The sequence below is a fragment of the Squalius cephalus genome, assembly GCF_949319135.1.
Source record: "Squalius cephalus genome assembly, chromosome: 7".
NCBI lineage: Eukaryota > Metazoa > Chordata > Actinopteri > Cypriniformes > Leuciscidae > Squalius > Squalius cephalus.
Window position 1 is genome coordinate 33985554 of NC_137128.1, and position 25252 is coordinate 34010805.

General features: G+C 39.2%; 2 protein-coding genes across 4 annotated transcripts; one reads left to right on the forward strand and one right to left on the reverse strand.

The window, feature by feature from the left end:
- Nucleotides 1–1242: 1242 nt before the first annotated feature.
- On the reverse strand, nt 1243–6234 carry LOC307162253 (SLIT and NTRK-like protein 3). 2 transcript variants are annotated; one of them, XM_079877464.1, is made up of 2 exons: nt 5724–6234; nt 1243–4610 (listed from the first exon to the last, which is right to left on the reverse strand). In XM_079877464.1, the coding sequence occupies exon 2, from the start codon at nt 4584–4586 to the stop codon at nt 1944–1946; it is 2643 nt and encodes an 880-aa protein (XP_079733590.1). In that variant the 5' UTR covers nt 4587–4610; nt 5724–6234; the 3' UTR covers nt 1243–1943. The 2 variants fall into 2 exon arrangements, with proteins under 2 accessions (XP_079733590.1, XP_079733589.1); XM_079877463.1 differs by lacking the exon at nt 5724–6234 and adding an exon at nt 5547–5595 and having other exon boundaries at nt 1249–4610.
- Nucleotides 6235–11301: 5067 nt separating this feature from the next.
- Nucleotides 11302–25130, forward strand: nrd1a (nardilysin a (N-arginine dibasic convertase)). Of its 2 annotated transcripts, none has more exons than XM_079877521.1 (31): nt 11302–11374; nt 11775–12011; nt 12277–12526; nt 12782–12863; nt 12965–13118; nt 13300–13373; nt 13482–13577; nt 13666–13788; nt 13876–13933; nt 14011–14084; nt 14171–14240; nt 14652–14729; nt 14884–15004; nt 15321–15379; nt 15499–15553; nt 15715–15819; nt 15960–16083; nt 18022–18108; nt 18203–18322; nt 18472–18523; nt 18714–18864; nt 18952–19079; nt 20131–20293; nt 20379–20410; nt 20521–20659; nt 20760–20807; nt 21943–21995; nt 22084–22167; nt 23756–23963; nt 24071–24160; nt 24258–25130. In XM_079877521.1, the coding sequence occupies exons 2-31, from the start codon at nt 11836–11838 to the stop codon at nt 24471–24473; spliced, it is 3270 nt and encodes a 1089-aa protein (XP_079733647.1). In that variant the 5' UTR covers nt 11302–11374; nt 11775–11835; the 3' UTR covers nt 24474–25130. The 2 variants fall into 2 exon arrangements, with proteins under 2 accessions (XP_079733647.1, XP_079733646.1); XM_079877520.1 differs by having other exon boundaries at nt 11310–11374; nt 11711–12011.
- Nucleotides 25131–25252: the final 122 nt, after the last annotated feature.

Below are 25252 nucleotides of genomic sequence, written 5' to 3' on the forward strand. Positions count from 1 at the left end.
GCCGAGCAGCTGACTGCCCCTGCGATCGCATTCTCTGCATACAGGATCAGTTGGCCAGGCCGTCTGTGGGATTGGGTAGCAGAGGCGTATAATGAGGGTTACTGGAGTGGCATTGAGAGGATTATCTCTCCTCATACTTTGGACAAAAGCTTTGTGAATTATCACTGAGGAAAGGTGGTTAGGAAGCTGCTCTCTTTGACAAGCAGGTCTGTATGCTAGAAGCAGAAATGCCGTTATAAACGTCCAACTGTGTAAATGATGGATGGCCTGTGAGGGATGGAATCTGCCAAGTACAACATTAGCAAAAATAAACAGGGGCAGCGCGATAAGAGCAGATCCGGGGCTCTGACGTTACCCTCCTTTCACACGCGTGTCCTTGGACTTTCAGCTTGTCGACTGGCCAATTTCAAGAGAAGCTGGACCAATTAGCAAAACCCTTTTGAGAGCAACTAAAACAATCAGGCACACACTTTCATACTTTAGACACTCCATTACTTTAATGTTTACTGTAGCTCTTTGTGACTAAAATGGGAATATGTGTTTTGCTGGCTCTAAGTGGAGGTTTGTAATTGCATTTCATACAATGAGACGAGAAATTATAAAAGCGAAAAAAGATCATGCGAATGAGAAAAAAAAAAAAAAAAAAAAGTCAAATCGCGGGATGATGGAACTTCCGATATTGATAAATATTCAGCTTCATCTCTTTCCATGTTTGGCTTTATTCAAGGTTTTTACAGTATGACGCCAAAAAAAGGTATTTTTCACCCTTACGCAATGCTGCGTAACTAGGTTAAGCCAGCTTATGCATGGTGAATAGGTGTATCTAACTGATGCCCTCCCATGGACACTCAGGGGACTGGAGACTGCAGAGGATGCTATAAGAATGCTGCACATATTCTCTGCTTCCTCTCCTCCAGGTATGTGGGTGACCTGACAGAGTCTTTCGCAAATTGACTGTGTCAATATCATGCAATCTCTGACAAATTTCACGCTGTTATTTTCTAGTTTCCAGCATATAAGGTCTCGTTTGAAACACTTTGTTCTATTGAATCTATTTTTGAAGCATATTATAAGCATGTGGATAAAGTGCTCTGTGTGTGTGTGTGTGTGTGTGTGGGTGTGTGTGTGTGTGTGTGCGTGTGTGTGTGTGTGTGTGTGTGTGTGTGTGTGTGTGTGCATGCTGCAGAGGCCAAAATCTGCATGTCTGCAACTCAAAATGGTACAGTTTGCAGAACTTGGCTTAGTTTAGCACCCTTTATTGAATTCATGGGTTATTTTTTCAAGGAAGGCTAAACCAGAGGCATAATCATTATACACTGATTTAACATGATGTCTTACAATAATAATTGCAACACTGAAATCTAAGAATAAATATATGCACATATCTGTCTTTGCCTATGTGAGATATGGAAATTACGTCCCTAGACATGATCAATAGTTCCCAATCTTTTACATGTTTTGACCTTAGCTTGGTCCATAAAACCATTCAATAAGTCCAGATAAAGACAATCTACTCAATTTGAAAATACAGAATCAACAAAGCACTTAACAGTTATACAATAACTGCAGTATCTCTATTGCTGATAGACAATTTTTAGTTAAATAAAAAATATCTCAGAAGTTTTTGATGCAAACGAGTTAAAAGCCAAGACCGCACGCCCTGCATTCATACGAATAATTTGCTTCACGTTTACCAACATTGCAAAGTCTGGAAACCTTTTCCTTCTAATGTAAATCTATGTATTTTAGATAAATAAAACTGTGATACAAAAATACTCATTTACAACATTGCTGGCTGCTCTTATGAAGGCACTTTAAAAAATCTGAACAAGGGATTTCCTCCAGAGCAACTTGAGGGAAAACCGTACCATCTTACATCGCATGAATTCTTTTTCCATCTTACCATTTTCATTTTGGATGTGCAGTCTTATATCTGACATGTCTTAGAATTGATATGACCTCTCCAGCATATCAATGTAATCCATCTTTGTTTTGAGTCTAGCCCTCAGCTCAGGGTAATCACTTTGGGTTTGATTAGGACATCCTGTCCTTGTCCCTGTGGTTGTGATCGTTTGCTTTTGTCTGGCATCCTGTTTGGCATGTGGATACTCTGAGGGAGTATGTGTGTGTCTGTCAGGCAGGTTGCTAAACTGGGGAGTTGTGCCAAAAAGACTGTCCACTAATCCCACCTTGGGTGTGGGACCTTGGCTATCAATGACAGTCGGACAGAGTATTCCATTTTCATGAAAGCCGGCAATGTCACCACACGGCGGGCCGACGCTGACAATAGTGTTAATAGGGGAGCTGGAGATGGCCATGGTCCACTCCTTTTCCTTCTCCACCAGCGTTCTGTAGTGCGAACCACTCTCTTTTGTCTCTGAGAATGGATGCTTCTGCCCCGACGACTCCTGTCCGCTTTTGTAAACGGGGTTGCTGCACATGTGCGAAGAGGGAGCACCGATGCTATCGTACACGTGATTGGAAGGAGGAGTTTCTGGTAAGGTTGGTGGCTGCTCTGTGAATATTCCACATTCCATCTGAATGCCTGCCAGGCCCACTTCCCCTTGCTTCCTAAAGGGAAGCTTTTCACGCTTTTTAAGAGCATATGCGCAAAGAGCTGCAGCAGCAAAGAAGGCAGACACGAACAGAACCAGCAGGCTGAGAATGAGAACAGAGAGGGGTATGGCACCTTTCGGCGGGTGCGGCCCCACCTCGGGATATGTAGTGATAAGCCCATCTGATTCGGCAGGAGACAGTGAGGACTGTCGGAGCTCAGGGCAAATCACTTCAGAATTCAGAGAGCGTAAATCTTTTCCTGAGACCAGCTCGGGGGTCTTACACACCACTTCTCCGACTATGACCACTAAGCTCAGCGTGTCCAGCCACTCTTTGAGAGGGATGATGTCACAGGAGCAGTCCCAGGGGTTCTGATTTAGGTCGATCTGGACTACAGCATGCAGGTGTTCCAGAACGCCACTGACTGGGAGGCAATGAAAGTAGTTGTTCCGCAGGTTCAGGCGTGTCAGCGAGGTACCTGCAAACGTTCCCACGGGCAATGTGCGCAAGAGGTTGTTGTTGAGAAAGACAAGCTGCAGGGAGGGCATTAAACTGAAGGCAGCCGGCTGGATTTCTCGTATCTCGTTGTACTCGAAATACAAATACTCAAGGCTGTGCAAACCATGGAACATATCAAGAGTTAACTTCACAATACTATTACCGTTCAGGTAAAGGCTTCTCAAATTAGGGAGATTAACAAAAGCCCCCTCTTGAACGTAAAATATCTGATTGTTTCCCAAGTGCAATAAATCAAGACTGGAGAAATTCCAAAAATCGGACTTGTATATTCTCTGAATGAGATTTCCACTCAAGTAAAGCTTCTTGGCGTTCAAGGGTCGAGGCATCAACTCAGAAATGTTCCGAAACCCATTCTCCTTACAGTTGACTGTCAAACCAAGGTCATTAATATGCAAGTTACAGGTACATCCAATGGGGCAAATGATGGGTATAGGCGGCCGTGTCTGGTATCCGGCTACAGGTGGCTGATTAGGGAACACACTGCGTGGTGTTGGTGGTGTCTTTGAGGGCCTGGGTCTTTTTGTTGGCTTTGGAGGTCTTTCTCTTTGTTCCACAGAGGAGACAGTGTTTTGATTAGGGGAGACTATAGATGACGGCTTTGTAGGCCTCGCCCTCCCTGTGTAGAATGGTAAGTGTAGGACGGCTAGAATTGACTCAATTTCCCCTTCATTTAATAAGGGACAAAGCTCACTGCGTTTGATCTCTCTGAGGTCCTTTCCGTGGAGGTGGAAAGGGTACTCGCACGTGATCTCGCCAACAACTGCAGTGTACGGAATCCGCTCCAACCAGGCCTTGAGCTGGATGATATCGCAGACACAGTTCCAAGGGTTCTCCTCCAACTGGATCTCCATAAGACTGCGACCAATATATTCCAAAATCCCTTTATAAGCCAACGTCTTTAGTCGGTTGCCTCTCAAGTCAAGGTGCGTCAGAGAGACAGATCTGAAAAGAAACGCCGGCAGCATGGGTATTAAATTGTCATTAAGGATGAGCACTCTGAGTTTGTGGAGATTTCGGAACGCCCCACTGTCTATTCTCTTGATAACATTATAGTCTGCCTGAAGGTATTCTAAACTCTCCAGTCCGAGAAATGTGTCATTCCGGAACACTTCCAGCTTGTTTTCGTGAAGGTACAACCTCTTCAGGGAGCTCAAACCATTGAAAGCCCCAACATGGATGTCCTGCAGGGCATTATTGCCCAGATTAATGGCCACTGCATTGTTCAAGTGCAAAAAACTGTTGAAGTAGAGCTTCCGTAACGAGTTTTTCTGCAGGTAGAGCTTGAATGGTCTAAGCCATGACTGTGAGACTTGGCTAATATTTGTAAATCCTTTGCTGTCACAATGAACGTGAAACAGGCCTTCCTTCACTTCGCAGTAGCAGGGCTCAAAGCAAGGTTCGTCTATTTCTTCTGAATCATCAAGTAGAGGGATAGGTGTTGTCCATCCAAGTGCAATTGTGCTTAGCAGTGTAACCCACAACATGCTTTCACCAAATGCAGGCAAGTGCATAGCCTCAAGAGTTCCTTCACTGCACTGAAAAAAATACAACAGTTTTAGTGGCGTGAATACAGAGAGGATGATAAACAACTGCTCAATTCAAAAGATGTTGACTTTTGACAAGTTAGTTGTGATAATACTGAAGAATAGGGGAGGCTATCATCTATACTGTATGACGGAGCATAATGCAGCTTAGCAGCTTTGACTGCAGCTTTTTACTGCAAACAATATAGTCGAAATAAAAAATAAAGGCTTCAATTACCAATGTCAGCAAATGCACCAGAGCTTAATACTGACTTAAAAGTATGCCTGCTGCATTTACTAAAGTGATATTGAGAAGATGCAAAATGTGACATAATCCATTTAAAGGCATAATGCTTCTCTAGAGGTTTCGATTTAGTTTCTAAATCAGCTAATGACTCTGGAATATCAATTTGACCTCCATGGAAAATATTTCTTTCTCCCCTCCTCCATGAGCACCTATTAGCTAATGTGCACAGCAGGGCACTTAGGAATGTGATGTTAATAAGACCTAGGTTCTATTGATTGCTGAAGGGGTATGTGCATACAGGTCATTGAAATAATGTAGCTCCCTCAGGCCGCCACTAATGCATGCAAAGCATATTATTGCAAGCAAAATCTTTAGGGTAACAGACAAAAAAAAATCTTGCAGTTACAGTACTTTGAGGTAAAGTATGATAAGAGAAAAATAATATTCTTATTTGGCAAATCCATGTAAACCCAACACGATAAATAAAAAAATAAAAAAATAAAAAAAGAGAGACCAAGTTAAACTGAAATCCAGTCCATATAATCACATTGCTCTCTCGACAGAACAGACCCAGCTGAGACCCAGATCAGAACCAGCTTTGAACTGAGTATGCAATACAGACATAAGGAAACCATTCAAGCACTGCATGAAAAAAGCTGAACTTATGGAAGCTAAAAACAATGTATTGTCCTTTAGCTTACCATACCAAGAGCGATTCATGCCATGATATTAGGCTGTCAGATATATAATTAACACATAATGATAATCCAGTGCGCTAAAATGCAATCTATTAACATTCCCCTTTGTCTGGCTTTACCACCGCCCGCGTCCGGATCCATATCAGAGGCATTGACTGAGCAGAAATGTGCGCTACTCACTCAGGTTGCTGCAGTGGAATTAAAAGAGCAGAAGATTGAGCACTTTAAATAATGCTGCTTCTTGCCATGTCACCAACGTTGAGCCGCTTCTTCTTCTTCTTCTCCCCGCTCTCGTGGTGGAAGCAAATAGGAGAGCCGAAGACGTGACAGGACTGCAATGTCTCAGAAAGGTTTGCTTTAGGATGCAGGTCCGCTCCCCTGACGAGCGCTCAACAGTGAAGACAGCGAAGGCTGCAGTTCAGCACCACTGTGAGGACTGATGATGTGCGAGATCTTAGTACATTTCGGTTGGAAACAGTTACAAAAACTAACCCGGTTCAAGTTGGCATGGAAATAAAATCACAGGATGGCGCTGCCTCGGACTTCGGTTTCCAAGTAAAATATATTGCACCGAGCGCGCGCGCCCGCCCGCCTGCAGCCCTGCTATGAAACGCTTCAAAATATGCGCGAGATGATGAGAATAATATGAACGCGGCAGCAGTCGGCGCGCGACACACCGTTTCAGATTTGACTTGGCTTCTTAACGCGATTTAATGTGTTACGCTCGCTCTCATGAGACATATTTGTGAGATTTGCATTGATTTACGAAAGAAAGTAGTTGAGTTTGTTTGTACCCAGAATACGTAACGTTGACGACGGTATTTAGGCCACTTTACTCGTATTATTAAATAATACTGTAACTATTCCCATAGCGACATGGCTTCTTGGGTTACTTATTCATCATCCTTCATGATATAGGCCCCTAACAATTTAATGAAACCTTAATTTGGTTACCATGGAAACATAGTGCCATCTGCTACTGCACAACAATGTGGTGCTTCATACATGGGCATGTTGCTTATTTTGGAACTGAGAATGAACAATGTTGACTTGATGCCCACTTTTGCTGATTTCTCATATGGCTGATTAATTATCTTATAAATCACCAGTTAATTACTTCATAATGAATTTGTCATTTGACAGTGATATGCATGGATAAATAAATGCTTAATAAATACCAGCCTGCGATCTTCAATTGCTTTATGTATTAAAACCAAAGCAAACTAATTTCTCATATAATATTCTGAGCACATAGGCATATCGACTTTAGTTTTCCCTTTATTGTGAATTTCCCACAGGTAACAGACAATCTAAGCTAAAGCTAGTTAATACTCTGTCTCAGCAGCTCTCTGTGCCTTTGAGCATTAAAGCATTTTCCTGAAGATCCTTAAAAAAAAAAATCTTTAATGCTGTCACACAGATCAGGGCTGCAGATCTGAACATGTTCCAGTGAATTAGCTTGCGACAGCAGCTTCCCTTTTCTTCAAAAGCCTGTTAAAGGTGATTAAAGCAGTGTTTCTCCATCACATTGCTGCAAGATTATTGACCAGAGACCTTAGAAGAGAAACAAAAAATACAAATAAACAAATGATTAGGAATTGTGGGGTTGAAATTATTAAAGGTATGTGGTGTAGGGCACACGGTAATGAGGTGATTGACAGGATAGTAATGGGGTCCAGAAACCCCAACCGTCTCTGAAAACTAATGCCATATTCTGACCTGAACGCATATTTCAACCCCCTTCAAAGAAAACAATTCAATCTCCATTCCATAATATTATAATAGCCAAGTCGTGCTTTCCACTGATCAATTTAAGCAAGTAATTGTATGTAATTAATATAATTACAAAAGATTAGCTTTGTTTGAAGAATGATTGTATTAAGGATTTACATGATTTTAACCACCTTAGACTAATTAACAAATCATTTAAAGCACTCTCGTGCAATTATAAATCCCTCTCACATGAAACCAACAAAGTCTGTTTGACAAAACCAACTGTCTCAATTTGCCACTGAAGAGACACGATTAGAGGTGTAATTTTTCCAGAAGAAAAATAAATCACGAGATGTAATATGGTGGTCAGGCCATTTGACGTTCATTTAGCCTGGAGCTGGTCATTAATTATCCAGCTTTAGAAACTGAAGATGAAGGGCGTAGCTGACACTGAAGTGCTGGAGCGGGAGCTATCTGGATCCACAGGTGCTTTAACCATTTAGTGAGGTGCTCCTCATAGATAGCACAGAGCAATGACCCCTCTCCTCACACCTCCACCAAGGACGGCCGGCCTTAAGCAATAACCAGTGTTAGGCTAATTAAACTACCCTCCCATTTTAATTAGGATATAAATCAGTTGCCATTGGAACCTGTCCCTTGGAGTCCCCGGTAAACTCCTGATGGATTAAGTGCTGTGGATGAAGGGTGCTATTTTAGAAGCCATGCGGGAGAATGGCAGTGTCCGTACTACTAACATATAAATGATAAAAAATATACATTTGAATTTTTTTGTTTTGTTTTTTAGATTACAATATAAACAGCTGTTTATCATATAAAAACAGCTATTTTTACTAAATGTTATACAGCTATAACTAAATGTTATCATATAAAAATGTATATTTTATATTGCATACTAAAATTTACAAAACAATCAGCCTATGGCAAGAAGGTGAACACTGCAGGAAAATTACATTATATTAATACTGAAGTGCCATCAGTTATGAGATATACAGCGTTGCCATGGACGACGGTGAATAGTTGGAAAAATCTGACCACTGAATGCCTTGGTTGACCAATTAGAATCTTTTGTTAAATCTTTTCATATAAGACCATTCAGGACCAATCCGTAGGTTGACTATAAGTATATAGCACAATAGCTTAAATCATATATCATTATGTGTATGTTCATCCATTAAAAATCAGCATTAAGTTCTAAAGCACTTATGTAGCCATTTAGATCATATTTTAAAATCAACGGTGATGACAAATGGTCAGAAGCTGTTCCATTTTACCTGTATTGACCCTAAACGTTGCACTTTATTATCATTAATATTATTGTGTTATATTATTCATTTTGAATGGGCTTATTTATTTTGCTTGGAAATGATTCATATTTCAGGGCAAGATTGTATTGTCCTTAACATAAATACATGTTTCCACGGACTTAAAGGAGAACTCCGGTCAATTTTAACATTGAGCTCATTTTTTTGTAAATTTGGAGTGCTGTCAGTACAGAGAACAACGACAAAAATCGGTGTTGCCTACACCGTGTTATCCTCTTTTTAAAATTTGCACCCATGTTGACTTCAATGGGGCAAGTTTTAAACCTGCTTTTAGCCTCTTAACATCCTTCATGTGTCATTACAAGTGCACAGCCATGTGAGTGATTCCTTTAGAGTGAACGCGGGTGAATCTGACTGCATTAGATGTGAAAGATATGAATAAAAATGATGTTATTTCAGCCAGCGCACATGTTTTCGGTTGAAGTCCACAGTAATCGATTGTCGAGTTCGGGCGCATGATCGTACGTACTAAACCTATGCGCGTGAACTCGACAATCGATTACTATGGACTTTGACCGAAAACAGGATGTAAATACAGGTATGTGCGCTGGCTGAAATAACATCATTTTTATTCATATCTTTCACATCTAATGCAGTCAGATTCACCCGTGTTAACTCTAAAGGAATCACTCACATGGCTGGGCACTTGTAATGACACATCAAGGATGTTAAGAGGCTAAAAGCAGGTTTAAAACTTGCCCCATTTTAGTCAACAGGGTGCAAATTTTAAAAAGAGGATAACACGGTGTAGGCAACACCGATTTTTGTCGCTGTTCTCTGTACTGACAGCACTCCAAATTTACAAAAAAAATTAGCTCAATGTTAAAATTGACCGGAGTTCTCCTTTAAAGGGATAGTTCACCCAAAAATGAAAATTCTGTCATCACTTACTCACCCTCAAATAGGTTCACCCAAACCTATATGAGTTTCTTTCTTCTGTTGAACACAAAAGAAGATATTTTAAAGAATGTTGGTAGTCAAACAGTTGACGGTGGCCATTGACTTCCATAATAGAAAAAAAAAAGAAAAAAAAAAAACACTATGGAAGTTAATAGGTGCCATCAACTGTCTGGTTACCAACATTCTTTAAAATATCTTTTGTGTTCAACAGAAGAAATAAACTCATACAGGTTTGGAAAGACATGACGGTGAGTAACTGATGACAGAATTTTCATTTTTGGGTGAACTATCCCTTTAATTTTCATTGTCTGATTTGTTTGTCGGTTTTGAGTGTTGTTCTGGCCTACAGCATTTCCTTGTCAAAAGTATCTTGTTAAAAAATTTAAACACACCAGACCCAAACTCAAAATGTTGCGACACAGCATTTCACAGAACAGGAGGAGTGCTCCAAGGGAAATCACCTCTTATCATGTGAAGCATCGTACTTGAAATGCTAAAAGATTACATCAAAGCAGCAGTAATAAATGAAGCAGAAAATATGCCATGACGAGAGCTCCCCCTACTGGCGGAGAGAGTTGCAGTCATCCACTACTAAACAATGCAAACGCGTTCACGGGCATGTGATATATCCACACAGGATTATACAGGGAGGGAATCCAATGATTATGATTATCTCCACATCAAATCGTAAAATATAGAAACAATTAACCAGAATTAAATGACTAAGAACAGATTACCTGTTCTAAACATCAGCAAATAAGAACCTTGCCAGAAACAAACTCCTTTCACTCTCAGCAGGGTCTAACTCATTAAACACAACACATAAGGCTCAAGCACAAACCAACAGGTCTAATCCACAATAGGCTAGCAGCATTTATGTGATATGCAACAAAAACACTGTGCATAACCTACTCTTAACATTTGATAATGACAGTACATATCTGGTTGTCATGGATGCAGCATTATAAGCTTCTTTTCACAGGGTACCTGTAGGTAATTAAATGGAAAGGAATGGAGGATCAAAAGAACACTTAAGCTGTGCTTGTGCACTTTTATTAGTTTACTGAACATTCAATATAGGCTGGTCAGCAATCTGATATAGGCTATTGAAACCAATTCAAATAGGCCTAAATAGGCATTTTCTCTACACAAGATTTTCTTACTATAATTACATGCCAGGCTTTACTGGTTTAATAGAGGCTTGACAAAATATGTTTTTATAGTCAAGACAATCTTAGACATATTATCATTACAGTTCTTTTAAAGGTCATGTGTTTGGGATAGTTCACACATTACATGTCTTTTAGTATAAGCTTAAAATGTATATAAATTCATAAGGGAGGGTGTGTTAGTACTTAGTAGGCTATGTCCAATTATGTAGGCTACATCCTTTTCTTCGAGGTAATTTATTTTGGATCACCATCCATCTATCCACACACCCACAAAACCATCTCTCTAAAAGTAAAGTAAAACGTCTGTAATTTTAAATAAATCCAAAATCACTGTATAGACATACAACCACAAATAAAAAAAATGATGTGGGTATGAGGCGATTGGATTATGTTCTCTGGCGTTTACTTCTATAAAAAAGGAACAAGAATAGATATTGTGTCATTACAAAAGTTTCGTAATCGATGGTGGAAATCGAAATGTAAGTATCCACATTACCTAGACAACAACACACCACCGTATGGAATGCTGAGACAGATGAAACAGATGTATTCACCCTGGCAATAACTTTGGCCAATCACAGACTCGCGTTTTACTACGTCAATGATCTTTGGCGAATCAGAACTCTTCTTGTTGCATAGACGCAACCTACCGGTGACAGGCCCTGTGCTGTAAAGTTCGGCTGACCCATCATCAGGACAGCAGGTATGAGACGGCGATGAAACTTGACTAACTTTGTGAAATATTGCCAGGAACTGAACTCATTTGGTCGTATCATATTTTAGATAAATTAACTGAATCCGTTTACTAAACATAGCTAGTGAATCTCTGTGTCTTCTTTGCGTCATGTTAAATTGTGTCTGTAGCGGATTAGCTTCATTGTAGCACAGTAGTGATGATCATTGTTGTAAAAAAGATGTGTCCGAAGTTAAAGTATTCCCTCGTGAAAGCCAGACCCGACTGTATCATTTAAGATAGTGTACATTATGTGTTTACTTTTAATGGTGATCCTGTTTCTAATATACATATCATTTCTTTCAGACTGAAAAAACAAAGTCAGTATCGCTCTGTTGAAGGCTGCGCGTGCGTTTCCCCTGTTTTGTAGCAGGCTCATAAACCGCCCCATTCACCTCAACTCCAGTGCTAAAGTCGCATCATTTCTCAAGATGCCCCAAACAAACAAGTTCAAATGTGCTGCAGCTAGCAGCCCTGCTCAGTCTGCTGGTCCAGACCGGGGAGAACCACTCAGAGACCCCAACGAACCTCCAGGGGACAGTGGAGGAGATGACAACCCAGGGGACCCTCAAATTATCAAGTCCCCAAGTGACCCCAAACAATACAGGTAAAGTCCAGACATACAGATTTAAAACTGATATCTTGGTTCTACCAGTCAACACCTGTCTTATTCTTAAAATAACAAGTGTAACCTTTTAAAAGATCATTTTACGATACAGTGTGTTGGCACTGGAGTATAGGGAGTCAACAGAAATGTGAGATCACACAAGTAAATCACAAGCTCTGGTTCCATCTCTGAGTGTGAAACACAACACTGCATGCAAGTGCTGATGACTAAACCGGCTAACAGAATATTTTCTCTTTTCATCCAGATACATTGAGCTGAGTAATGGACTGAGGGCTCTTCTGATCTCTGATCGGAGTGGCTTAGATGGAAAAGCTGAAGATGACGATGAAGATTCAGAAGAGGAGGAGGAAGAGGCAGAGGGAGAGGAAGAGGAGGGAGACTCAGGGGAAGGAACGGACGAGGAATCTGTAGAGGAAGGGGACAGTCAGGATAGTGACTTTGAGGAGCTAGATGAGGACAGTGAAAGGATGAAGAAAAAAGGATCTGAAAAACAGGTTTGATTTTGTTGTCTATGGATTCAAATTGTAATATTGACTGCTTTTATTCAAACCGTCATAACTCTACATTTAAAATGACTGATCTTAGTTTGTAGTTTTACTTTTATTTAGACAAAGTAATCTAGAATTCTAAATATCAGTCATTTATCAGTTATCGGCTATAAAATGAAAATCAGGCATTACAGTAAAATATCAGGTTTAGTGTGTTGAAATGATTTCAGTGCAATAAGTTTTTTGTCCTCCTGAAATTAGTCTGCAGCGGCCCTTTGTATTGGCGTAGGGAGTTTCAGTGACCCTAATGACCTACCTGGCCTTGCACACTTCCTTGAACACAGTAAGTCACACCTGCAGCTGTTCTGCCATTACTGTATTCAGTAATGCTTTATTCTCAGTGATAATGTTTCACTTGACCGTATCTCTCTTCTTATGTCCCAGTGGTGTTCATGGGCAGTGAAAAGTACCCTTCTGAAAATGGCTTTGATGCATTCCTGAAAAAGCATGGTGGCAGTGATAATGCTTCAACTGATTGTGAGAGAACCATTTTCCAATTTGATGTGCAAAGGAAACGCTTCAAAGAAGCCCTTGACAGGTGAAGTAGCTCTAAAGATGTGATCTTATCACCTTATCCTGATGTCCTTTTTTTTTGGTCTTTTTTTTTGGAACAAGTGCACTTGTAATATTTCGCACAATCCCATTTTGTATTTTCCTAACCAAAAGCATTCAAATAAAAATGTTATAACCTTTAAAATAATGCAATTGTCTTTTTTCAGATGGGCTCAGTTTTTCATCTGCCCTCTTATGATTGAAGACGCCATTGATCGTGAGGTTGAGGCTGTGGACAGTGGTGAGTGAAGCTTTTATAGGTTAAAATAGTCTTGATAGCTTAACTAGGCAGCTTAACGGCCTTATGGTTTTTTGTTTGTTTGTTGTTTTGGGTTTTTTTTGGCCACAGAATACCAGCTTGCTAAGCCTTCAGACTCTCACCGTAAGGAAATGCTCTTTGGCAGCCTAGCAAAGCCCAACCATCCCATGAGCAAGTTCTGCTGGGGTAAGTCAAGCATACAAAGCTGTTTTAGAGTTGCTCTTTGATTTGTTCTAGAGTTTCAGTTGCTTTTGTTTTGGTGATCGTATTTAAGGAAATGCACAGACCCTGAAGACTGAACCTAAGGAAAATAATATCAATGTTTACAAGCGACTCCGTGAGTTCTGGAAGAGGTACTACTCTGCTCACTATATGACCTTAGCTGTGCAGTCTAAAGGTAGGTAATGTATACAGAACTTTACTTGGATATGGAATTTCTAATGGAAAATGATCCTAAAATTTCTTCTATTCTTATCCTTCACAGAGAATCTTGACACCCTTGAGGAATGGGTTAGAGAAATCTTCAGTCAAGTGCCCAACAAGTAAGCAAATTACTATTTTTAATTCTGAAAATGTGATGATATGAATGCGATTTAAAATGTTTTTCAATTGCTTCCAGTGGGCAGCAAAAGCCTGATTTTTCAGACCAGCTGAGCCCCTTTGAAACACTTGACTTCAACAAACTTTACCGAGGTATGTTAAAGAGCTTCATACTCGAATGAGGTTTAACAAAGTCTGAAACTCCAATATTTTAACAACCAATATTTGGTTTGTTCCAGTGGTGCCTGTTAGAAAAGTACATGCCCTCACCATCACATGGGCTCTACCCCCTCAAGAGAAGCATTACAGGTAAACCAGCCAAGGTGGTGCTCTGCATGGCCCTTTTCAGTTAAATGTTTGTCTAAAAGATATACAGTGATCCACAGTGAATTTCAGTGCTTTTACAGTGTATTTTTACTGGGTTTCATTTTTTAAAACATCTTTTGAAAAGTGTTGTTAAAATTACACTGAAATCAACAAGGGACTTATTTAGGTTAATTTAAGTCTGTATCTGTTAGCTTGAGAACATCTACAGTATATCCACATCTTTGTTATGTCCTGCCCTATCTTCCTGTTTCAATAGCAAATATATCAAAACTGCTCTCATAAAGCCATTTCATTGGGTCTTTACGTATTGATTTTGTTGGTCTGTATTGGAATGCCAATATTATTTCTCAAATAATGTGACGCTTAGCCAAAGCTCTTTATGTCGGTCCTCAGGGTAAAGCCTCTGCATTACATCGCTTGGCTGATTGGCCACGAGGGAACTGGAAGCATTCTGTCCATGCTTAGGAGGAAGTAAGGCCTTTCTCTCATGATTTGGTTTTTAATGATTGGCAAGGTTTTTCTGCTTTCTTTGTAACCTGTACATGTAACATAGTGAAGTGTTGTGCATAACTTTTGTACCAACGGCAAAAACGATTGAATTGGATCTCTCTATCTCTCTGATTAGGTGCTGGGCTCTGGCTTTGTTTGGTGGAAACAGTGAAACTGGTTTTGATCAGAACACCACCTACTCAATTTTTAGTATCTCCATCACTCTGACCGATGAGGGCTTCCAGAACTTCTATGAGGTCTGCAAAGGGTCACCAGCCCAATTACTGCATTGTTTTACATTTCTACACTTAGTTCATGTCAAAAAAATAAGCAGTTACAAGGATCCTTAAGATATAATATTCTTTTCACACTTAATGTCATTATAGGAATACTGGGGGAAAGCTGAGAAACTAACAGCTTTGCTAGATTATGTGTAAAATAGGATTACAAAGCCTTTGAGGCACAAACACACCCCTTTGCCATCCCAAATTATAACAGGCACGATTGCTGTGAAGTTTAGTCCCACTCAGAAGGAATGCATCCATGGTCATTTGCATATTTTTCGTTATTCAGGTTGCTCATCTGGTCTTCCAGTACTTGAAAATGCTTCAGACTCTTGGGCCCCAACAAAGGTAGGCCCTTTATGTGAAGTGTGCAACACAGAGTTTTATTGAAGTAGAATCTATGCACACACTTTACTCAATAATGAAGCTTGAAAGACATTATGAAAAGCTTTGTTTTTCTTTGGCAGAATATATGAAGAAATTCAAAAGATCGAGGCCAATGAATTCCACTATCAGGAGCAGGTGCGATTAAGCATTTTACACTATTGTCAGCCAATGAACGCTTAGCTGTTTCTCAACAAAAATTTTGTATTTTTGTATTCCTGGCTATTAGAACCATTTTAAAAGTAGATGGTTATGAGTATTTGTGTGTAGACTTAGTACTTGCAATGTTACTTTTACAGACTGATCCTATTGAGTATGTGGAGGACATCTGTGAAAACATGCAGCTGTTCCCAAAAGAGGACTTTTTAACAGGAGACCAGCTAATGTTTGAGTTCAAACCGGAGGTAGTTGTCCTTCACAGGCACCACTGATTTTAATTTTTAACAGGTTTTGTAAAAATATAGGTACATATTTGTGCTATTTCAGCATGCCTAGCGAAAGAAAACAGGAAATCTTTTATAATGTGGGCTTTTTTTTCTCTTAGGTGATCTCTGCTGCACTGAAGCTCCTCACACCAGAGAAGGCCAACTTGCTTCTTTTGTCCCCCGAGCATGAAGGCCAGTGTCCACTTAGGGAAAAGTGGTTTGGGACCCAATACAGTGTGGAAGGTTTGTACTTCTTTTTAATTTCAATTCTCCGTTTTCATTTCATTTGATATGTGTCCATATTTGTTGAGTCAGGAAGTGAAAGTCAGAATGCACAGTGTTGAATTGTTAACATTGCAGATTAACCTATTGGAATAAGCTTACTGAACCACAGAATTATATACAGCAGTGGTTCTCAACTCCAGTCCTCGGGACCCGTTGCTCTGCACATTTTGTATGTCTCTCTTATCCGACACACTCAGTTCAGTTCATGGAGTCTCTCTTAACGAGCTGATGATCTGATTCAGGTGTGTTAAATAAGGGAGACATACAAAATGTGCAGAGCAGCGGGTCCCGAGGACTGGAGTTGAGAACCACTGATATACAGTATACTTAATATACTCATACACTTGAACAAACAAGCGGAAGTAGGACCAGTTTGAAGTGGAGAACATGCGCTAGCTTATCAAAATGAATCAGTGCAGCCACTGCAGCTGTAGATGAAGATCTGATGCCAAAATTAGGAAGCCCCTTGGTTGTGTGGGAGTATTTTGGTTTTAAACATAACCACAGTAAACGACAACCAGAAGATTGTGGGTGGTTATTCAGAAGGGAAATACATCCAAGTCCAAGCACAACAAGCTGTTGCTGCCTGTAAGCATGGGTGGATCTAACTCTCTCCATTCTCTCAGTAATCTGTTTATCTGAATGTTCTAGATGTCATATTGCACACAAAAGTTGTTATTAGGGATGCACAGAAATTAAAATTCTAGGCCGAAACCGAAAATTCAGGATGCACTTGGCTAAAAACCAATAATAAATTAATCAATTATTTAATAATCAACACTCAAATACCTAAAACTGAGTTGTACAAACATTTAAATTGGACATAAGGCAGTTTTTAATATTGTTTCTACTCCAGATTGTTGGTAAAATCTAAGCAGTTAAACAACAGTAAACTGTAATAACAGTGCATATATTTAGCAAAATGATCTTTTGCGTTATTTTTTTCTAGCTAACTAATTAGTTTATGGACATTGAATAACTTGCTTGAGGTAAATATAACGTTAAAGGGATAGTTCACCCAAAAATGAAAATTCTGTCAGTAATCACTCAACCTCATGTTGTTCCAACCCAGTAAGGCTTTTGTTCATCTTCGGAACACAAATTAAGATATTTTTTATGAAAATATGAGTGATCCAGCTCTCAGATTTCATCAAAAATATCTTAATTTGTGTTCCAAAGATGAACGAAAGTCTTCCGGGGTTAGAGCAACACGAGGGTGAGTGATTACTGACAGAATTTTCATTTTTGAACTAACCCTTTAAGTGACATTGCCTACAAGCTGTTTTATTGACGTCTTTCTCCGGTTGAAACACTGATTGAGTGATTACGTGTAATTTCGGTAAGTTGTAATGTATCTTTCAACATACTTCATGTTTGCCCATGTTTATTTTGTGCTGTAACTAGTAGTAAAGAGGAGATGAGATGATCGATACGCTTGATCTGTTCTGCCGCTTGAACTCCGCTACAGCGATCTGTCAGTATTAAAGAGCGCCAAAACAACATTTATTGTTTGAATTTTGTAATAAAATCAATCGATTTTTAAAGTTGAGAGAAATAGCTGTTTCAGCTGAAAAATGTCGGTAGCCGAAATTTCAGTGCATCCCTAGTTGTTATATATGCCTGCCTGTGGTTAGATGTCCATTTGATTGACATTAATGCTGAATAATAGTTTTTACAGAATGTCATTTAAGTAAAATATTTGCTATTTCTTACTTAAGTGCACTTTGAGGAATTCCTTTCCTTGCTCAGGCAGATGTGCTTGCTGAAGGTTTTAAATTGACTTGAGTATAATTGAAATTTATTGTAAGAAGTAGCATTAAGCATTTATCCTCTATATTGTGCAGCTCTGGAGACACAAACACTTGTCTGAACCATGTTTTTGTTGTCCTTTTACAGACATACAGCAGCAATGGAGAGAGCTCTGGGTTTCTGATTTCGATTTAAACCCGAGCCTTCACCTACCTGTTGAGAACAAGTTCATCGGTAGGTGTCCTTAGTTGACGTCTTATAATGTTGTTGTCAGGGACTGCATCTGTAGCCTGTTTCAAGACTGTTTGTTGTTTGTTTTCACCTCCAGCTACTGATTTCGCCCTCAAAACCTCTGACTGTCCTGACACTGAGTACCCTGTCAGAATAATGAACAATGAAAGAGGGTGTCTGTGGTACAAGAAGGACAACAAGTTCAAGATCCCCAAAGGTGTCATTGTGTTTGTCTCTACAGTCAATATATCATGTACCTGATGTCTAAAAGCAAAATAGATTGAATGGGGAGTTCAAAAAGTCTCTTGCCGAACCTCTGTGCTCGCTTATCCAGCTCACACTTTCGTTTTCTTTCTCTTCCTCCAGCATATGTGCGTTTCCACCTCATATCACCCGTGGTTCAGAAGTCTCCAAAAAAGTAAGATCATGTAAAAACGTACAGTCGTTCAAGCAGATCTTGTAAATGCTGTAGCCATGGAAACACCATCTAGCCATTAGTGTCTGCTTAGCTCTTTGGAATGACTTCATCTCTAGTTTCTATTCTTGCTCATCCATTTACCTTTTCATCTGACCTTCTCTTTTTGTTCTCTCCTCTCTCCTCCTCTTAGCCTGGTGCTTTTTGACCTGTTTGTGAATATCCTGGTGCATAACTTGGCAGAGCCGGCCTACGAGGCTGATGTGGCCCAGCTAGAATATAAATTGGTTGCAGGGGAGCATGGCCTGGTCATCAAGGTTAAGGGCTTCAACCACAAACTACCGGTAAGTAACAAGTGCAAATCAGGTTATATTCAGAAGTTGATTTTTATTTTTTTCATTTATTGTTTAAATTGCTGACATTTGTTGCAGTTGCTGTTCAACCTGATTGTGGATTATCTCGCTGATTTCTCTTCCGCTCCTGACGTATTCAGCATGTTTGCAGAGCAGCTGAAGAAAACCTACTTTAACATCCTCATCAAGCCTGAGAAGCTTGGAAAGTGTGTCTCTTTTACGTTTGCCTTTACTGCAGTTGCCCCTGTAGCCCCACCCACAAGTACAGTAGTGACATCGTACACCAACATTCTTAGCAATTTTTTGTTAATTTTTATATGTTTCTTTCATTTAGAAAATGAAAATGTAAGTCTTAAAATATTTTTTTCACTGCGTCTTTAAACTACCAATCTATGGTGTGTTTTCTGGCCGCTATGTATGCGAATCAACATTCGAGCATGTAAACACATTTGTGATTGTGTTATGCCGCCATAAAAGGTCTAACGTTCAAAAGTGTGGGGTTGGTTAAAAAAAAAAAAAACTTATTTTCACCAAGGCTGCATTTATTTGATCAAAAATAGAGAAAAAAACATTAATATTGTGATATATTAACACCGTTTAAAAGAGTAGTTTTCTCTTTTAATATGCTTTAAAATGTGATTTATTCCTGTGATGCAAATCAGCCATTAATCCAGTCTTTAGTGTCACATCATCACAAATCATTCTAGTATGCTGATTTTCTGCTCAAGTAAGAGGTTTTTTTTTTTGCGTTGATGAATAGAAAGTTCAAAAGAACATGTATTTTAATTAGTAATCTTTTGTAACATTATACATGGTATTACTGTAATTTTTGTCCTGCATTCTTGCTAAATGCAGGATAAAATGCAGTATGTGGTGTCAAAACGACTCTAGAATAGGCAAATTGAATCTTAATATAATTGCTATATAACACCATGGTGGGTTCCTCCACAACCCCTGCAGTCCAGAATACTAGTGTCTATATAGCCTTTGTAATATATTTATACAAAGTATAAAGTCATAGTTCTCTCTCTGTCTGTCCATATGTGTCTCCTCAGAGGATAAAATGCAGTATGTGGTGTCAAAACGACTCTAGAATGGGCAAATTGAATCTTAATATAATTGGTATATAACACCATGGTGGGTTCCTCCACAACCCCTGCAGTCTAGAATACTAGTGTCTATATAGCCTTTGTAATATATTTATACAAAGTATAAAGTCATAGTTCTCTCTCTGTCTGTCCATTTGTGTCTCCTCAGAGACGTGAGGCTTCTGATTCTAGAGCACTCTCGCTGGTCAACCATTCAGAAGTACCAGGCTGTGCTGGATGGGCTAAGTGTGGGTGAGCTCATGGAGTTTGTGAGCAGATTCAAGTCTGAGCTGTATGCTGAAGGACTAGTGCAGGGAAACTTTACTAGCACTGTGAGTTTGCACACTTTATACATACTTTTTGTTTTTTGAGGAACATTCAAGGTTCAAAACATTTTTCTTTTCTCATTACCTGTAGGAAACCATGGGGTTTTTGCAGTATGTTACTGAGTAAGCACTTGTATTTTTTATTTCTACCAGTTGTTTTGTATAGCAGTACCACAATGTTTTAAAAAAATAGAATCAAAAATAGCATTGCATTTTTTTCCCCCCGCTTTCAGAAAATTGCAGTTCAAGAAGTTGTCAGTAGAGGTCCCTGTTCTCTTCAGAGTGGTAGAGCTCCCGCAGAAACATCATCTCTGCAAAGTCAAGTCTCTCAACAAGGGAGATGCGAACTCTGAGGTCACTGTCTATTACCAGGTAATACCAAGCTAAACCAACAGCAGCGCATTACATTTTGTATATTGTATTGGTATAATCTCAGTGATTATCCCTAATTTCTACTTCTGTCTTTTGGTAGTCTGGTCCTAAGAACCTTCGTGAGCACACACTGATGGAGCTACTAGTGGTGAGTATGACTCCGTTTTGGTAGCTGACTTCATAACGAAGGGTATCACTTACAGTAAACATTACTGTAACTGGTAACACTTTACAATAAGGTTCATTAGTTAACTACATTAGTTAGCATGAACTAATAATGAACTGTTCTTATACAGCATTTATTAATCTTTGTTAATGTTAATTTCAACATATACTAATACTTTATTAAAATCTTGTTAACATTAGTTAATGCACTGTGAACTAACATTAACAAATACAGTAACAAATGTATTGCTCATGGTTATTAAATACATTAACTAATGTTAACAAATGAAACCTTATTGTAAAGTGTTACCGTAACTTTATATATGTATAAGAACAGCATCTCCTGCTTTTTAAGCAATAAAGTCAGTCTCTCCGGCCAGTTTCAAAAGAAGTTCTCAGTTATTGCTCTTTAGGGTGCTGAGCACACACATCTGCATGGCCATAAGCTCAACTCATCCACTTTACTTTATACTGAAGACTGATTTGGACACTGTCCAGTTCTGTCTTTCTCAGCAGTTACTTTAAAACACTCTGACAGCTTGAGCTTGCTCTCGTTTTAAAGTGTCCGACCATGTATTTACTTTTGCCGATTAATCGCTGCTGATAACTTCTGGAACTATCAGCTAAAAATGTTAATAACCTTTTTTCATTGTGGGCAATCCCTGACATTAGCTTACACTTGCATTGTACTTACTCAAATAAGTACTGAGTAATATTAATTAACTACATGTACTTACTATAGAGTTATGGTTTGGTTTGGTTTAGGGTTAGATACTTGTAATTATGCATAATTTACTGTTACTACTGTAGTAAGTACATGTAGTAACGTGTAACTATACCAACTTAAAATAAAGTGTTACCTGGGATTATTGTTTGAATATTGAACTAAAGCCTCACTAAAAGGAATGTTGTTGTTTTTTTCACATTGAATATAATGATATTAAAAACCATTGTCTAATTAACCAGAAATTCTTACCCCTCTGCACCTTATATCAGCAAACTCCAATATAAGGCGACTTCTATACTATTCTACTGTTTTGGCTGCAGACTAAAGCATGTTCGTACACGAGCGGCATTACATTAACCCATGTCTTATCATTGTGACTGCTGTGTTGTAGATGCACATGGAGGAGCCATGCTTTGACTTCCTCCGAACCAAAGAGACACTAGGGTAAGTCTGTGGTGAAGGGACAACATTAAGACATTTATCTTACTCCAGTTGCTGGTTTTAATTAGTTGTACTCCATCTGTTTTCACAGATATCACGTCTACCCAACCTGTAGAAACACATCAGGTGTCCTTGGATTCTCAGTCACAGTGGAGACTCAGGCCACAAAGTTCAAGTGAGCTCTCACTGTGCTTTTTTAGTTGCAGTTCTCACTGCTGCATCAGAATGATCTGATTTATGTACTGCAGCTGCTGCCTCTTGACTTCAGAATCATAATTAACCTTTATCTCCACCTCTATCTCGACTAAATTGCAGTGTTACTTTACACTGATTGGCTCTCTTTAGTATTTCTGAAGTGAAATACACTCAATGTTAACACTACATCCATGTATTTAATGATGCATAAAATTGTATTGCTTCATAAAAGTCTATATTGCAAAAGGTTGTTTATATATCAGGGTTACCACTGGAAACAGAATAATTATTCAAAAGTGTGAATTTCAAAAGAATCTTAAAAGGTTAGTTCTAAAGTATTTCTTTATCTAGAATTAATCTTGAGGTCCCTATCAAATGATTAAAATAAACTTTATTCAGGCTTCACAAACAACTGGAAAAGTTATGAGAAAATCATCTTTTATTAAGCAAGGATCAATTAAATTAATCAAAACATTTTAATTCAAAATAAATGCTGTTCTTTCTTTGAACGTTATGTTCTTCAAAGAATCCTGAAGAAAAGTTTCCTCAAAAATATTAAGCAGTACAACTGTTTTCAACATTGATAATAAGAAATATTACTTGAGCACCAAATCATTATCTCAAGCCGAGTTCACACTGTACGATTTTGGCCACGATTTGGCCATCTGAGACTAATTTAGCAAATTCTAAAAGATTCCTCTGATCCTTGGCTAATGTCTTAAATCGTTAGTTTGACTTGTTAACCAACAGCCGATTAATGACCATTGTGATCAAATTTTACCTTTATTTCTGGCAGTGTCAGAAGATTTGACTCTCAGTCCTGCAGTGTGACTCTCCTACGACGACCGTCAAATTGTCTTCATTTTTAAAGACAAGCCATGACCAAAATTAACATTAGAGATTTCTTTGTAGCCACCATTTCAATCCCGCATATAATGCAGCTCAGTCACCGAACATGTCATTGATTGATGAAAAACTCCGGACAAGTTATCTTGTGTGCGTCCGTTTTTGACACGTCTTGTCTGTCGTACAGTCTGACATTGACAACTTAGATCTTACAGTGTGACATGGTTTACAGCGGGGATCATGTTCGTACAGTCTGACAAGGAACAATTGTAAAGGACTATTATAAATCGTACAGTGTGCACCCGGCTTTAGAATGATTTCTGAAGGATCATGTGACACTGAAGACTGGAGTAATGGCTGCTGTAAATTCTAATTATTAAATTAATAATTAATTAATTAATTCTAAAATGTATTAAAATATTTGACAATATTACAACTTTTACTGTATTTTTGATCAAATAAATGCAGCCTTAGTGAGCATAAGAGACTTCTTTGAAAAATATTTTTCAAAAAATCCAAATGACTCCAAACTTTTGAATAATAGTGTGGTCAGGAAGTGTGGGAACCCTATTATGTTAAGTGCGTGTTGAGTTCAGTTTGCTAGAAGGGGCAAATATTTATGATCATTGTAAATGATGTTATCTGTTAATTTGGGTGCATTAATGTGGTCTGAAACTGACAAAAACGTATTTTCTTCTCTTCACGCACTTCCTGCGCTCCAGCACTGAGCTGGTGGAGACAAAGATTGAGGAGTTTCTGGTGAGCTTTGGAGAGAAGATGAACAGCTTGAGTGATGAGGCCTTTAAGACACAGGTGACTGCTCTCGTCAAGCTGAAGGGTTGCGAAGACACCCATCTCGGCGAGGAGGTGGACAGGAACTGGACAGAGGTGGTCACGCAGCAATACATCTTCGACAGACTCAGCCGAGAGGTGAGGAGCCCTGTTGCACATGAGCAAAGCCTGACAGCTCAGCAATGTGTTAATGATGAATTGTGGGAATATACTTGGACTTTTTATTTTTTTTACTTGTACAACAGATTGATGCACTGAAACTTATGACCAAGGCTGAACTGGTGAACTGGTTCATGGAACATCGGGGTCAAGGCAACAGGAAGCTCAGTGTGCATGTAAGTTTACCCGCATACCGGGTATATATTCAGTGAATCTACGTACGCAACATTTATACACCAGGCCCCAGGAGTTTCAGTCTTATTGTCTTTTCAGGTTGTTGGTTTTGGAGTAGAAGAAAACGACCCTCCTAGTAAGGAACATCCGGCCACCGGAGAGGAGGAGGGCAGTAAGATGTCACTGTATGGGGAGGTTTCCAAACTCACCTTCCTTCCTGCTTCCACTTTACTGGCCTCAGCCACTACCATCACAGACATCCAGGCATTTACTTCCAACCTCAATCTCTATCCTTACCACAAGATTCTCAAATAAGCAAAAGCATGGACTCAATCTGCCAACTGGCAAGCAGGCACGCACCCCCTACCACCATCTTCCATCCTCTCCTCCTGTCTTCTGTGTCATACTTGAGCAAAGATGAGCACGGAATGGAGGACTCCCCATGCACTCATACGATGCATTCATATAATGAGCCCTGCTGTTGAAATGACGTTGATGTGTATGTGTGAATGTGTGATTGTGTGTGCGGGCATGGATGTTGCTCAGTTTGGGGTTCCTGCTGACAGACGCAGATCACAAGGTCTCCTTTAAAGTGGACCTTTAAAACATAAACATGACTCAGAATTGTGTGTATTTTATCAATAGGCCTGCAGTGTTAAGTTTGTACTAATACATTTATAATGTAATGCCACAGTGCTGAAAAGTATGAAATATATTTGAATGAGATGCAGAAAGGGAGATTGCTGGACTGCTTTTTATGTAGCCGGTTGATGACGCCTGATACTGAGGATGTGTAATGATGCTTCAGAGGTGGGCATTTGAGCATGCAAGACCAAAATGATGATGCTTCTCTTACTGCTATAGCATCATTCTGCATTTGGCACAACTTCAATCTGCAAACTGAGGGATGGCTAATATAACTGCTTGAATTCAGAGTGTGCAAATATATTTATTAAAAGCACCGTAAAACTGCTAATGGCCTGTCTGCATTTTAATATTTCCATCTCCATTATGAATCACCATTCGAAAATAATGTAAACATGGAAATCTGAATTTACTATATACTTTCGTAATACTGGATCCTGGTATTACTG

Coding starts and splice junctions, on each gene's coding strand:
- nrd1a (XM_079877521.1), top strand. CDS start 11,836: ATGCCCCAAACAAACAAGTTCAAATGTGCTGCAGCTAGCAGCCCTGCT. Junction 12,527..12,781: donor AAAAAGGATCTGAAAAACAG/GTTTGATTTTGT, acceptor TCCTGAAATTAG/TCTGCAGCGGCCCTTTGTAT. Junction 18,323..18,471: donor CAAGTTCAAGATCCCCAAAG/GTGTCATTGTGT, acceptor CTCTTCCTCCAG/CATATGTGCGTTTCCACCTC.